Below are 12,631 nucleotides of genomic sequence, written 5' to 3' on the forward strand. Positions count from 1 at the left end.
ACTCCGGGGGAGCTCTGCCGGTTCCCGCCGGCCGGGCGTCTGGCCCCAGTGACTCTGGTGGAGCTCTGCCAGTTCCCTGGGATAATGTTATTTCCCCTCTCCTGAAGTGGGTTATGGCAGGATCCTCCGAGCACCTGGGGCCCCTCCCAGTACGGGAGGTGGGGGGCAGCGGAGCTGATGGTTGATACTCTGCTGGGACCTGGGAGGAAGAAGAGGGTGAGGAGGGCTGAGACGGAGAATCCATCTCTGGGCGAGAGAGGCTAGGGGCTGGGTTGGGAAGAAAAGCTCCTGGTGGCCCTGGGTCCTGTTTAGCCTGACTCCATCCCCCTTTCGCTAGCGCTGTGAGGGGTGCAGCCCATTCGGGGCGGGGGGTGAGGGAAAGGGAGGTTCAGAGCATGGCAAGACGGGCTTGTGTGTCCCCTCCCCCTGCAAAGAGGCAGGGCCTAGTGGGCCTGAGAGCCGGGAACTCCCTGCTTCCAATCCTGCCTCATCTATCGACACCTTCAGGGAAGCCGCTTCCCCTCCCTGTGCCTCAGTCTCCCCCAGCTCACAGGGACCCTGCGGACCTACCCAGTGGTCAGTTAAGCACTCAAACGGTGCCCCGCCCACCTCTCCATTCGGTCTCCTGATTGGCTCTTCAGTTGATGAGATGGGACAGGCTATGAGGGTAGACCAATGGCTGGTCTATTTGGCCATGCCCTTCAGGTTAAGGATGCAGGGGGGACTCTGCCCACATCCCTTTTCTGTGGATAGGAGGCAGCTGGCAGAGGTGCCAGTTTAGCACCACTCAACAGTGCTCTAGTCACTTACGCTAACCTCTGCTGCTGTATGTCTGGAGGAGCGTTCACGCAAGGCGCAGTGGTTAAGGTACTGGACTGGGACTCAGGGGATCGGGGTTTAATTCCTAGCTCTGGCACAGATTTCCCTTGGGCAAGTCAAATCTCTCTGGACCTCAGTTGCCCATCTGTAAATTGGGGAGAATGATCCTGCTTTTGTCTTGTCTAGTTGCAAGCTCTTTGGGGCAGGGACTGTCTCGTTATGTGTCTGTACAGCGCCTAGCGTAGCTGGGTCCCTGATCTCGGTGCTGCCGTAATAACGGAAGCGCCTATCGGCTGCTGAGACAGTGTCACGGTTTGTTTGAATGGTGGAGCAGAAGGCTGCCACTGAAAACCAGCAGCCCGCCCTGAGTCAAAGGAATCAGACAGGTTGTGCCAGCAGGGATGAGGTTAGCCCTTGAGTTCAGTGTGAATGCTCTTTTTGGGGGGTGAAGGTTAAGCTTGGGCGCCTCTCTTTGGCGATCCTGGTGTGCCTTCTCGCGGGGCACCCTCTGTCCCCTAACGTGCGGCTTGCTGCCTTTCAGGCATGCAGCAAGAGGAGGATGTCGGCACACAGTATCGTTCGGTCATCCACACGTTCGGAGCCCAGCAGAGGGATGCTGCCCTGAAGTCGAAGGCGATGTATCAACAGGCAGGTTTGGAGCAGAGGCTGTTCCTCTGGGATGGGGCGGGGCGAACCAGGCTGCTTAGCATCTCTTACGCGTTCTCTCGTCCCTCGGTGAGTAACGGCTGGGAGCTGCTCTCAGGATTCCACTCACCTGCAGGTGTAAGGCGATGCTCTTCTCACAGACTTACTGTTCCCAAAGATCTCCAGCTCTCAGTAAGGCAGGGGGCCAGTGTGGGAAATCAGTGGGGGTTTTTTTCCATCCAAACTCTGACCTTGATCCCAAACTCTGCTCAGCATCCCAGAGTATCCAGGTGTTTCCACTAAAATGGGCGGTGAAATAGTGAACCATGTTGCCATGTATATCACCATCAGTAGGCTCCAGAGTTAACACAATGCGACTAGGGAGCTGTTCGCATCTCTCAGCGGCTGCTTCAGACTGCTTGCCAAAGGGCTGGAAAAGCTTTGTTTGCAGCTGTCAGGCCTAGAAATATCACTTGTTAAAGCCCTGGGAGCGCCCGCTCTGCAGAACCCGGCTGGAGTGGCGTTGCTGGAGTGTGCTGGCTGTATCGACCGTCTGCGCTGGGTCTGGGGCCGCTGCTGTAGTGCCGAAGGAGGCTTCTCGAGCCAGGGCTGCTTTGGCCCTTGCTCTGTGGGTGCAACGAATGCCGGGAGTCTCCCTTGGTGGGGGGATGGGGGAGCTGTTCCCCTTGCTTCTGCTGTGTCGGCGCATTCCCAGCTGCTCCCCCTCCCTGCTGTGGGTAGGCTGTGCCCTCTGAGCTGCGTCCTGTGGTGGGGAGGGAGGGGAGGCAAGGCCTAGTTAGTTAATTACCCCGGCAAGACCCTTCCTGCCTTTCTGATGAGGAAGGGGGCTGGGGAAAAAACCAGTCTCCTTGGCAACCTGCCGCCACGGCAACTGGCAGCTGGGGCTGGGAGGGGGCCATGGTCATTGACTGAGACAGGTGCAGCATCCCCTGAAAATGATTCACTGCCTTAAGCGGTTTGCCCCCAGCCGCCGTGGCTGGGACAATTAAAGGCGACCTGTTTAAATCCTCACGTGCCGGGCAGACGCAGCGCGCGTGTGTGTGGGGGAGCACGATGGGTCGTGGGCCAGGCTGGTGGAGCGAGTCTCTAGTGGGCTGCACAGCCGTGGGCTAGTCAGTTGCAAGATCAAGGGGCTGTGTTTGCAACAGCCGCCCCTGCAATCTCTGCTGGGCGCTGAGCTGTGCCGCAGACTCTTGTGGGTTGAGCAGATCCTGCGGCGGCAGGGCACCTGGCCGGGAGCCAAGTTCTAGACCTGGACGTGCCATGGACCTCCTGTGGCACTGTGGGCCAGGCCTTGTCTGAACTAGCATTTTAGCCACGGGCACAAACTTACGGGCACAAACTTGCAGCTCTCCTCGGACTGATGCTGGGGCAAGCCACACTGGTACAGATAGTGCTGCACCTATGTGAATCCTGTCCACACTAGGGGCCTACACCGGTGTAGCTACGCGGGGGCCTAAATCTAAGCATAGACAAGGCTGAAGTCACTGCTTCTTTGTGCCTCAGTTTCCCGGTCTCTAACGGGGGGGTGGTGATCCCTACCCACTCATTAAAGTGAGTCAGGCTCCACTGATGGAAAGAGCAAAACGAGGGATTTTACCCCCTCTCCAGACAGTGAGCCTTAGCACTGCTCGACCACATTACATCTCCCCGGGGCGGGTTCATCCGTCCAAGCAAAGGTGATCTGGGGTTTCCCATTCGCACGCAGCAGTACGGGTGACAAAAAACGAGCCGTTCCCATCTCCCTGCCCCTCTGGGAGCGAGTGCGCACCGCATGCACCCCCCGCCGTCAGCCGTCTATGACTGCTTCATCCAGGCCAGGACGTGGGCTGACTCCGGCGGGTGTTGGCAGCCCCCCCCGTCCCCTGTTCTATTGTACAGCCGAGTCCTGGCTCTTCCCTAGAGCAGGGACACGCTGGGGAATCTCCTAGGAGAATTGTCCGTCGGTCCCTTAACGGCTAAGCCACATAGACACCTGCCATAAAATAAATCCATGTAGGACCCGATTCTCAGAGGTGCGGAGCGCCAGGAACTCAGGGGGCTGCTCGGCGGAGCATCAGCGCTCATGAAAATCCAACCCATGCAGTTATGGCCTTCCTGAGTGGTGATGGGCTGAATTCTGCTGTTTCCACGGTGACGGCGGGCCCGGCTCTGAGCCACCGCGCTGGCACGGATCCAGCGTCCCTCCATCTCCAGGGGGTTACGGTGGATTTCCAGAAGCGTGACGGAGATCAGAATCCAGCCACGTCTCGGGGATCCCCGGTGACATGTAACGAGGCTCTGTGCCAACAGCTCTGCTTCCCGCAGCCTATTAGCCATGCAAAGATATTCCCCGGCAGGGGGGAAAATATTCCATCGCCCCATTCCCGAGGCTCGGCCTGGGCCTGGACTCAGTGACAGCAACAACTTTGCATTTATTAATGGGACTAAGGGAGCTGAGCAGCGTGGTTGGCAGGTGCCTCCTGGGATTCTGGCTCCATCGCTCTCTCCTCTCCCCGCCCCGATTCCACCTCCAGTGTGAGGAGAAGAGCACCCAGCGCAGCACTGGCCGTCTCTCCCGGGACAGCCCTGGGGCATCTTCCTCAGCTGCCGTGGTGACAGGCGTGCTGCCGATGGCCTTCCCCACTCCTGGGTTCTGTTCGTGGCTCTGTGGCCTGGGGCAAGTCACAGCCCCGCTCTGTGCCTCAGTTTCCCCAGCTGTAAAATGGGGGTAATGCCCCTGACCACCTCTGTCATTCTCCTCTCAGCTCTGTGGATGAAAAGCGCTAGATAAGCGCTTACCTGGCCTCTTAGCCGGCCACTAAACTCAGCCCCCCTCCCTGTCCTGCATTTCCTCTGCAAAAAATCCCCAAAGCCCCCACCTAGGCAGTGAGGAGTGGGGCCTGACCTGATCTGGGCAGGAAAAGGACACGGATCCCATGGCCATGTGCTGCTCTAGAGGCCAGGGCTGAGGCATGAGGGTGAGGGACCTTGCCCCTGTTCCGGTGCTAGAGGCTGTGGCTCTCCAGGGCCCGCATCTCATCTCTGCGTGGGCTGCCACCAGCAGGGGGTTCGAATCCCCCTCCCTTCATTTGCAGTGGCCTGTAGCTTGGGGCTGCTGCTTGCTGGGTTGCCACCACGGCTCCTCCCCCAACTCCAGGCCCTGCTGGGTTCCAGTTAATTAACTGGGCCTCCTTATCGGCTCCCACACCCGGCGTCCCCCCTCCTGCATGTGAATTAACTCTGCCCGCCGATAAGCTGCCTTGTTCTGGGCCCCGGAGAAACGCAAGTCTCCCCCCTCCCGCTCCATCCCCCCCTCCACTGGAAAGTCTCCTGTGCCACCAACTCCTTTAATGCAATTAACGATGCGCCCCACATCAAAGAGCTGGCTGACTGGCGAGCGCTGATGGGAGCCTCAAGGGGCTTTCCCCCAACTGGAGACAAACCCCTCCTCTTCTCCAGCCTCCTCCTCCTAGTAGATACCTGCGCCCTGACATAAAACCCCCTTCTCAGCACCTCCGCCCATCACGGCTTGGCTCAGCGGTTGATTGACAGCGGCCCTGACAAGCGGCGTTCCTCCTTTTCTTGGAGCAGCCAGTTCAGCCCTTTCAGAAGTAGCTGTGTCCAGGGGCTAGAACTCAGGGCTGGGCGGCTGGAGATCTGGGTTCTATTCTGTCTCTGCCATAAACTGACTCCGGGGCCTCAGTTTCCCCTCATCTGCCAAATGGGGATAATGGTACCGAGGAGCCTTTGCAAATAGCCGATAGGAATGGGTGCCCTATTGTACCAGGTCCTGTATGGACATAGTTCGGTCCGGACCCTGCCCCAAAGGGCTTGCACTCTGAGAATATGTCTATGCGCAGTAAGCCCGAGCGTGCGTGGAGGGGCCTGGCTGAAGTGTCCACACTGCATTGGAAATCTGGGTTTACAAGGGCTGACCCTGGCGCTCTCGGTCGTGCTAACATGTCCGTGCTGCGCAGACCTCGTGACTCGGGTCTGCGGCTTGCCCTGTGTCCACACTGCAAAATGACAGCGCTTAGGCCGGAGTCAAGAGTGGGATTTGGGCTCTGATCCACCCCCTAGCAGGGTCCTACGACCTGGGTCCTGAGTGCTTGCTGAGCCAAGTCAGACACAGCTGTGTGTGGCTGGAAGTGGGGCTTGGGCTCAAACTGGGTAGACGTATCCTGTGGAGACAAGCAACATAGGAAAGTTCAGGGGGGGGCAGAGCTGCACCTAGATGTATCCATGCTCTATAAGAGGATTTGCACAGTAAACGTTAACAGAGGTCCTCAGGTTACACTCCTGGCCCCTCCTTCTGCTGCTGCTTTGATTTGACTAATTCTCTTCCGATTTTGGTATGTTGTATGTTTTTGCTGCAACAGAACAGACTCCCAGGCACTCTGGCAGGAAGGCAGTGTGATCTAGTGGGTAGAGCAGCTAAGACTTCTGAGCACTAGCCAGGGAGTTTGACCAGAGTACAGATGCTGAGAATTGGGACTCCTGGGTCCTATTCCTGGCTCTGTCGCTGCCTGACCTTGGGCAAGTCAGTTTCCCTCTCTGTAAAATGAAACTAACAATCCTTAGCTCAAACCCAGGGATGGCTCAGAGGCTGCCCTAATGTGGGCTAGAGAGAGAGAGTGCTTGGGAGACCTGTTAGTCAAGGCCTTTGAAGTCCTTGGATGAAGGGGGTGATCAAGGACCAAGTCACTCAGGATGAAGAGCTGCACAGCTGGGACTGGTGGCCCTTGTGGGGTTACTGGCTCCATGGAAGCCAGCTGAAATACTGGGGATCTAATATGGAAACACTCCCCTATGGATGTAGGACACACTTCTCCCTTAAGGGAAGAATGGTGGTTCTCAAGATCTTTTTTTCCCCTTCACCCCTTGCCCCACATAAGCCTTTGTTGGAGAACTGAGCTCTGCCCAGTAAGTGTGGGGGTACTCGGGTTCTTAGCGCAGGGCTTGAACCAAAGACCTGGATCTAAAAACATGTCGTTCCTGCCTTCGCTAGGGGCTAGGCCCCTTGTGTCAGAAGAGCAGCTGCAGTAGGAGACTCATAAACATCTTAGGTGGGCCAGCCACTAGAGGGAGACCGAGCCCAACATTCGTGTACGGTGGATTACTAGAGACTGATGGTATTGCATGTAAGCTGTGAAATACCCACTCACCCACCATCACGCGGGGGGGGCAGAAATTGCTAAGCATAGCGAGGGTCCAGTCACAGCCTTGGGAGCCCCTGCCCATGGTCACCGAAGGGCAGGCGCTGGAGGAGAAGCCGGATCCCCAGGTAGTGATGTGGAGGGACAGCTCTGAAGTGCGCGTTCACCCCTGCAGGGACCTGCTGTCTAACTCTGAGGCCAGACCCCTGTCCTGGCCCTCTCCCAGAGAGCCCAATGCACAGAGTTGCGCCTGCGGCTTAGCCAGCGGACCGTGTTGAGGGCTAGGATTTCAGGGGGTGTATCCCAGGGGCCTTAGCGCCTCGGCACCTGGGGCCGCTGTAAGAATTAGTTTGTGATGTGATGTGCGAGAACTTGTCTGTCCTTCCCGGGCGGGTGCAGACGCATTTTCAGCCTCCCGCATTTCAGCAGCGGCATTTCCACCCTGGCGGGCTCCTCGCTTCTGTCCGTTCCACGCCGCGGGTCTGCTGGCTGAGCTGCTCCCGCTGGTGGGAGCCTGGCTGGTGCGGCGGAGCAGGCGTTCGGCGAGACGCTGTCTGAGACGCAGAGGGGTTCGTTCACGGCAGGCTGGAGAGGGGCGCCCCAGGGACGCCCTCCCTCGCCTCGTCTGGGTGGCTCTCTGCTCAGCACGACTGGTGTTTTGCAGAGCGTGCATGGAGGGGCCTGGCTTGGTCTGAGCTCAGACCCTGCAGAGGGGGGGTTAGTGGTGGGGGTGAACTGCTCCCTTCTCACCCCACAGCCTGCCCTGCCCTTCCCCCTCTTTCCTTCCCTGCTGGGATCCCATGAGCCCAGCCCCCCCCCCCACACACACACACTCTGGGGTGACGGATCTGCACCAGGGGCTTTGCTCACGTAATGCCTCTGTTTGGGGGTGTTAGCCGGGTAGCCGCCAAGCCAGGCTTAGAACCCGTTAGGGAAATGGGTATCTTACAGCCCCCTTGTGGCCAGTCTGGTGTACTGCCACCCCTGCACAGTTCCCATTGGTATCCAGTGTGGGCCTAGCAGGGCTGGAGGAGACCCTCAGAAACACGGTTCTTGTCCGTTGGCTCGGCGATGACAGCGGCTGCCTAAGGAAAGGGGGTGGCGGGTGCAGCCCGAGTCCTACATTTCTTCTCTGGCAGCCTGGCTGATGCTCATCGGCTCCGGTTCTGTTTTCTGACACATGTTCCCGGTGGGCCCATCGCTGAGGCGTCTGGGCTGGACGGGCAGGGAAGGTGCTGTGGGAGCTCTAGGTGGGTAGGGTTTGTGTTGGCTGAAGAGGTAGTTTGACACGAACACCTCAGGTCTCCCAGTGAGGCTAGCAGTTGCTGGCAGGTCTCTTCCTAGCCCACTCTTTCAAGTTCCTTTTGGGGGACTTGCCTAGCGGTCAGAGCAGGGGCCTGGGAGTCAGGACTCCTGGGTTTTATTCCCAGGCCTTCAGCTGACTCGTCCAAGGCCATATACCAGTGTAAACAAGGCTTCACACCTGCTGCCTGCCTCCCGGGGTGCTGCAGGGCTTAACTGCTGCACGTTGCTGGACCTCTTGTTGGCCAAGAGTGTCCCTGAATGGAAGGGAATAGAAAACGCTTCCCGCCCCTCCCCCCCGATCAGATTCCCTGCCTACTGCTGCGTATGCCCAGCACCAGTCCCCGTGCCCCCCGCCCCTGCTCTGGGAAGGGGTCCTGGTGTCAGGGGAAGCAGTAGTTTGCCGGTGGTGTCCCTGCTGTGGTTCCTTTCCCCAGATCACGTCCCCGCCTCTGCCCCAAGCTCCCGGACTGGACCAGCGGGGAAGCCTGTGAGCTTCCCCTACAACGCCTGTCAACCTGTACGCCTGTCTCCAGCTGGGGGTGCCGCTTGCTCCCCTTCCAGGAGCACTAAGTTTGACATCCTTTCCTCCTGTCTCCTCTCGTTAGGAGCTGGCCAAACGGCAGCTGGGGCCCATCACCACTGAAATCCAGGCGGCCGGGGAGTTCTATTACGCAGAGGATTACCACCAGCAGTACCTGCACAAGACCCCCAAGGGATACTGCGGCCAAAAGGGGACCGGCGTGGCCTGTCCCATCCGCCCCGCAGCTGAACAAGAGTCATGAAGGGAGTATGTCTGGGAGCCATGGCGATCAACACCCACGAGCAGTTGCCATGGGAACGGAAGCAGCCTAGTACCTCATTTTAAGCGCCCATCGGGAGCGCAGGTGGCTTTTCTTTTCCCGGCCGCCTCTGGACCCAGCTGGACGGCCTGATTCACAGACGTGACGGGTTCTGCACCGGGGAAACGGCCCCTTGAGTCCCTTCCTGCCCTGCGTTTCTGGATGGTTACCATAGCGCTGGGGATGTCCAAGGGCGTGCTCTGGGTCTGAGCCCCGGCGAGGCCCCAAGGTTGAGAGATCACCCCTCGGTCCTGGTCGCTTTGCGGTTGTCTCCAGGCTGAGGTGGGGGGTCTTGCCCTGGTCCCGTTGGCCCTGATTGAAGAGGAAGCCGCCCGGAGCTGATCCTGCACAACCACCAGCTGCTGCTGGCTCCTCGTCCTGATCTGCTCACACCTACGCCCCCCCCCCCTTCCCTCCAGAGCATCCTCTGGGGTCACTTCGATTCACTGGGAGGCTGGAGCATAGGAGAGGGGGGTAACTCGCTTGCTAACCACCTGAAGAATTTCCTTGCCACGGCCATTACAGCATCTGTCACACATGGACTGGCCGCGGGATGGGGCAACCTCGGCACCACAACGTGAGGCAAGGCCAAGAGTTTTCAGCCTCCTTTGCTGCTGGATTTGGGAGGGTCTGGACAGAGGTGCCCAGCCCTGGGGATGCAGGGACCTCGGGGCAGGCAGCAAACGCTCTGCTCTCTCCACCTGGCTTTGCTAGACCACACTGGGAAAGCTGGAGCCTCACCCCTCACGTTTGGTGGAGAAGGAGCCGGGCCATCGCTGAAGGTGGTTGAGGCCTCCCCATGGAGAGAGCGGGGACCTATTAACTTGCAGTCGTTAGACTCCAGGCCAAGAAACCCCCTGTCCTGGGGCTTAGCCCTGGCCTCTAGCCTCCCCCTCCCCCCATCACCTTTGACAATGATACCAAAGCACCAATTCTCCCTGCTCCACTGGTCTCCTGGATCCCCGGTGGCCCGAAGAATGAGACTCCCCGAGCAATGGACACAGGTGCTGGCCGGGTTAGCAACCAGCAGCCCTGCCCTTCCCATGAGCAGCAGGGTTTGTTAACGGGCAGCCGTGGGTGGGGGGAGCTTGTAATGGGCTCTGCCCCAGGGGACTGGGAAAGCAGTCACTGAATCCTGACTCGCTGTCTCTGGGCTCCCTTTGGTGCCTGGTTCGACCTCCTCCTGATCTGAACCCTACCAGGGGAGGAGAGACATCTCGTGGGCTGCTGTCTGCTCGCCTGTCCTTTACTCTCTGCTCTCCCACTGCGTGGGGAGCGATGCTAGCCTAGGGCTGTTCCCGCGCTCCCTGCTGGGGCTCCCCTAACTCATATGGTCCTGCGGGTCCCACCCCTCCGTCGGGATTCCCAGCCAGTGGCACACCTCCCAGCCACTTATTTCACCGACGGTTCCCCAGGAACCTGCAGTTCCCCCACCCCCGGACATGTCAATTGCTTCCTCAGGGCCTGCTGGTGCCCTCTGAAGAGTTTGCTCCTTGCCCCTCACTGCAGTGACTCACAGACTTTAAGGTCAGAAGGGACCATTATGATCATCTAGTCTGACCTCCTGCATGATGCAGGCCACAAAATCTGACCCACCCACTCCTGGAATAATTCTCTCCCTTGACTCAGCTGTTGAAGTCCCCAAATCATGAGTTAAAGACTTCAAGTCGCAGAGAATCCTCCAGCTAGCGACCCCTGCTCTATGCTGCGGAGGAAGGCGAAAAACCTCCAGGGTCTTTGCCAATCTACCCTGGAGGAAAATTCCTTCCCGACCCCAAATATGGCGATCAGCAGAACCCCGAGCATGCGGGCAAGTGATTGCCAGCCTGGCCTTGCCCTCTAGCTGGGCGAGAGATCAACTTCTTCCCTACGTCTGCCTGGCCCTGAGTCCTCCCTGAAGCCCCTGCCGGTCTTTCTAACCCAGCCAGCTCCGTCTGACAGGCTGCCCTGCTCCTGAGCTCCCATCACATGCTGCCCTGCCCCCTGCCCATGCCCAAACCCACCACCCGGAAGGCAGATAACTAGGCACAGGTGGCGCTGAGCCCAGCTCCCCTTAAAGGGCCAGCCCCCCTCTCTCCCGCCCTGACAGCAGCAGCCGCCACCCAGTCTGCACCAGCAAAGAGACCCTGTGCTCGGCGCCAGTGTTGCCTACGGCCAGCGGGGGAGCAGGCGTTGAACTCCCCTGGGCAGAGACGCTCACCCGGGTGGGGCCGGCCTTGTTCATAATTGGCCCCGTGCCATTTTGATCCTCTGCAATGATCCAGCGTCTCCTGGGCTGCGCTGAATAAATGAAGGGATCGATTTATTGACGGCAGGGGCTCGTGTTGTGTCTGGGCTGATGAATGTGTTGGTGTCTCTGCATTGATGCAGCTCCTAGCCTGGGTTGGGGATTGATGGGGGTGGGTGGGGGCGTGATGTTACAGGGGCTCGGGGTAAAAGGGCTAGTGCACAGCAGGCTCCAGCAGCCAAAGGCGCTGGCTTGCTCACCGCTCCCATGCCTGGTGGTGCAGTTACAAGATGTTGCCCATTCAGCGCACAAGTGTAAAGTACCCATGGCTTTCATGCTTGGGTAGAGAAAGGGGGAGTTCACTGGGCTTAGATGTAACGAATCCTTGATAGCTCTTGCTATCTGCACCCCTTCGCCACTAGCAATTTCCCATTAGGTTCCTCCTGCCCTGACAGCACAGACTCCTGCCTCTAGATACAGAGGTGAATCCCCATTAGCAGTATAGAATCTATGACACGCCCAGTGGGAAGTTCTGATTCTGTCCAGCAGAGGGCAATAGTGCCCAGTACAGTCCGTGCGCAGTGACTGCTCCCCTGCGGCTCTTCCTTTCAGCAGCGAGGAGCTGTGATTCTTGGCCAGGAGGCCGAACTGGTGTGTGGGAGGAGGAAAAGAGCCATAAACCCGACCACCCACCGAAGCTCCCTCGAAAGTCTGGCGGAGCCTGTCTGCCCTGAGTCTCCGTGGAAGTTACCTTGGCTGGGGCCCAGCAAAAGGGGACTCCCCCCGCCTCATGTTTCATCCCAGGGGGACACTTAAAGCACCACGGCAATGCAGCTGCCACTTGCTGTAAAGCCCCGCTGTCCAGGAGAATGGGGGACCCCTAGGGCCAACCCCCTCCCCAAAACTAGGCCAGAGGCCGGCCTCTTTCCTCAGCGCCTCAGTGTGGATCTCCTCCTCTTTGCCTGCCCCGTATCTTCCTCTCTGCCTGAGGCCAGCTTTCCAGGCCCTGTCTGTGACCGGGCAACAGAAATCCCAAGGTCACGTCCGCACGGGAGTGTCATATGGCGCCGGTCTCACGTGCAAAGGCCACTAATGGGGATAAGGGCTGGGGAGAGAAGTAGGGGCGGGGATGGATTAGTTGGAGGGGGAGGAATCTGGCCACGGTTGGTTTTAAAATAGAGCCTGTCCCTCTTGAATCGGGGCAAGTGATTGAACCGTTCATTGCCCTGGAATTCGCCTTGTTCATTTGGGCTCCAGCGTGGGCTCCCCCATGGCGGTGATGTGGGCACACTGCCAGCAGGTGGTGCTGTTACACTGGCCACTCCGCTCAATGCAGCCACGGCTAGCAAGTCACGCAAGTGCCCCCCCCCTTAGAATAAGCCGGCCCTCCTAAGCATTTGTAGGCGATGGGATTTATTGGAGTGCTTTAAAAATAAAACGGGTGTTTTCAGAGCTCTTGCCCTGCCCGTGAATCAGGCTGTGGAGGGGGCAAAATGGCTAAGAGGCAGGGGCTTTCAATAGAGGCCTCTTAATTGAATTCCGATAAGCAGGGGAGTGGGTTTTGCTTTGATTTGGGGTGGGGGTGGGAGATTGGCTGGCTCAGAATTCATCTTCATTAAAGCCTGCCATGTGCCCGG

General features: G+C 58.7%; 1 protein-coding gene across 1 annotated transcript in view; it reads left to right on the forward strand.

Annotated features, from left to right (window-relative positions):
- LOC112110022 (mitochondrial peptide methionine sulfoxide reductase) overlaps nt 1-9,306 on the forward strand; it is a 40,435-nt gene extending 31,129 nt beyond the window's left edge. Inside the window, exons 5-6 of the mRNA XM_024204809.3 lie at nt 1,361-1,467; nt 8,534-9,306. Coding sequence (XP_024060577.2) covers nt 1,361-1,467; nt 8,534-8,710 — 284 coding nt within the window. The 3' untranslated portion in view covers nt 8,711-9,306. The remainder of the gene's footprint in view (nt 1-1,360; nt 1,468-8,533) is intronic.
- Nucleotides 9,307-12,631: the final 3,325 nt, after the last annotated feature.

Source organism: Terrapene carolina, unplaced genomic scaffold, assembly GCF_002925995.2.
Source record: "Terrapene carolina triunguis isolate 2854851 unplaced genomic scaffold, T_m_triunguis-2.0 Scaffold236, whole genome shotgun sequence".
Lineage (NCBI taxonomy): Eukaryota > Metazoa > Chordata > Testudines > Emydidae > Terrapene > Terrapene triunguis.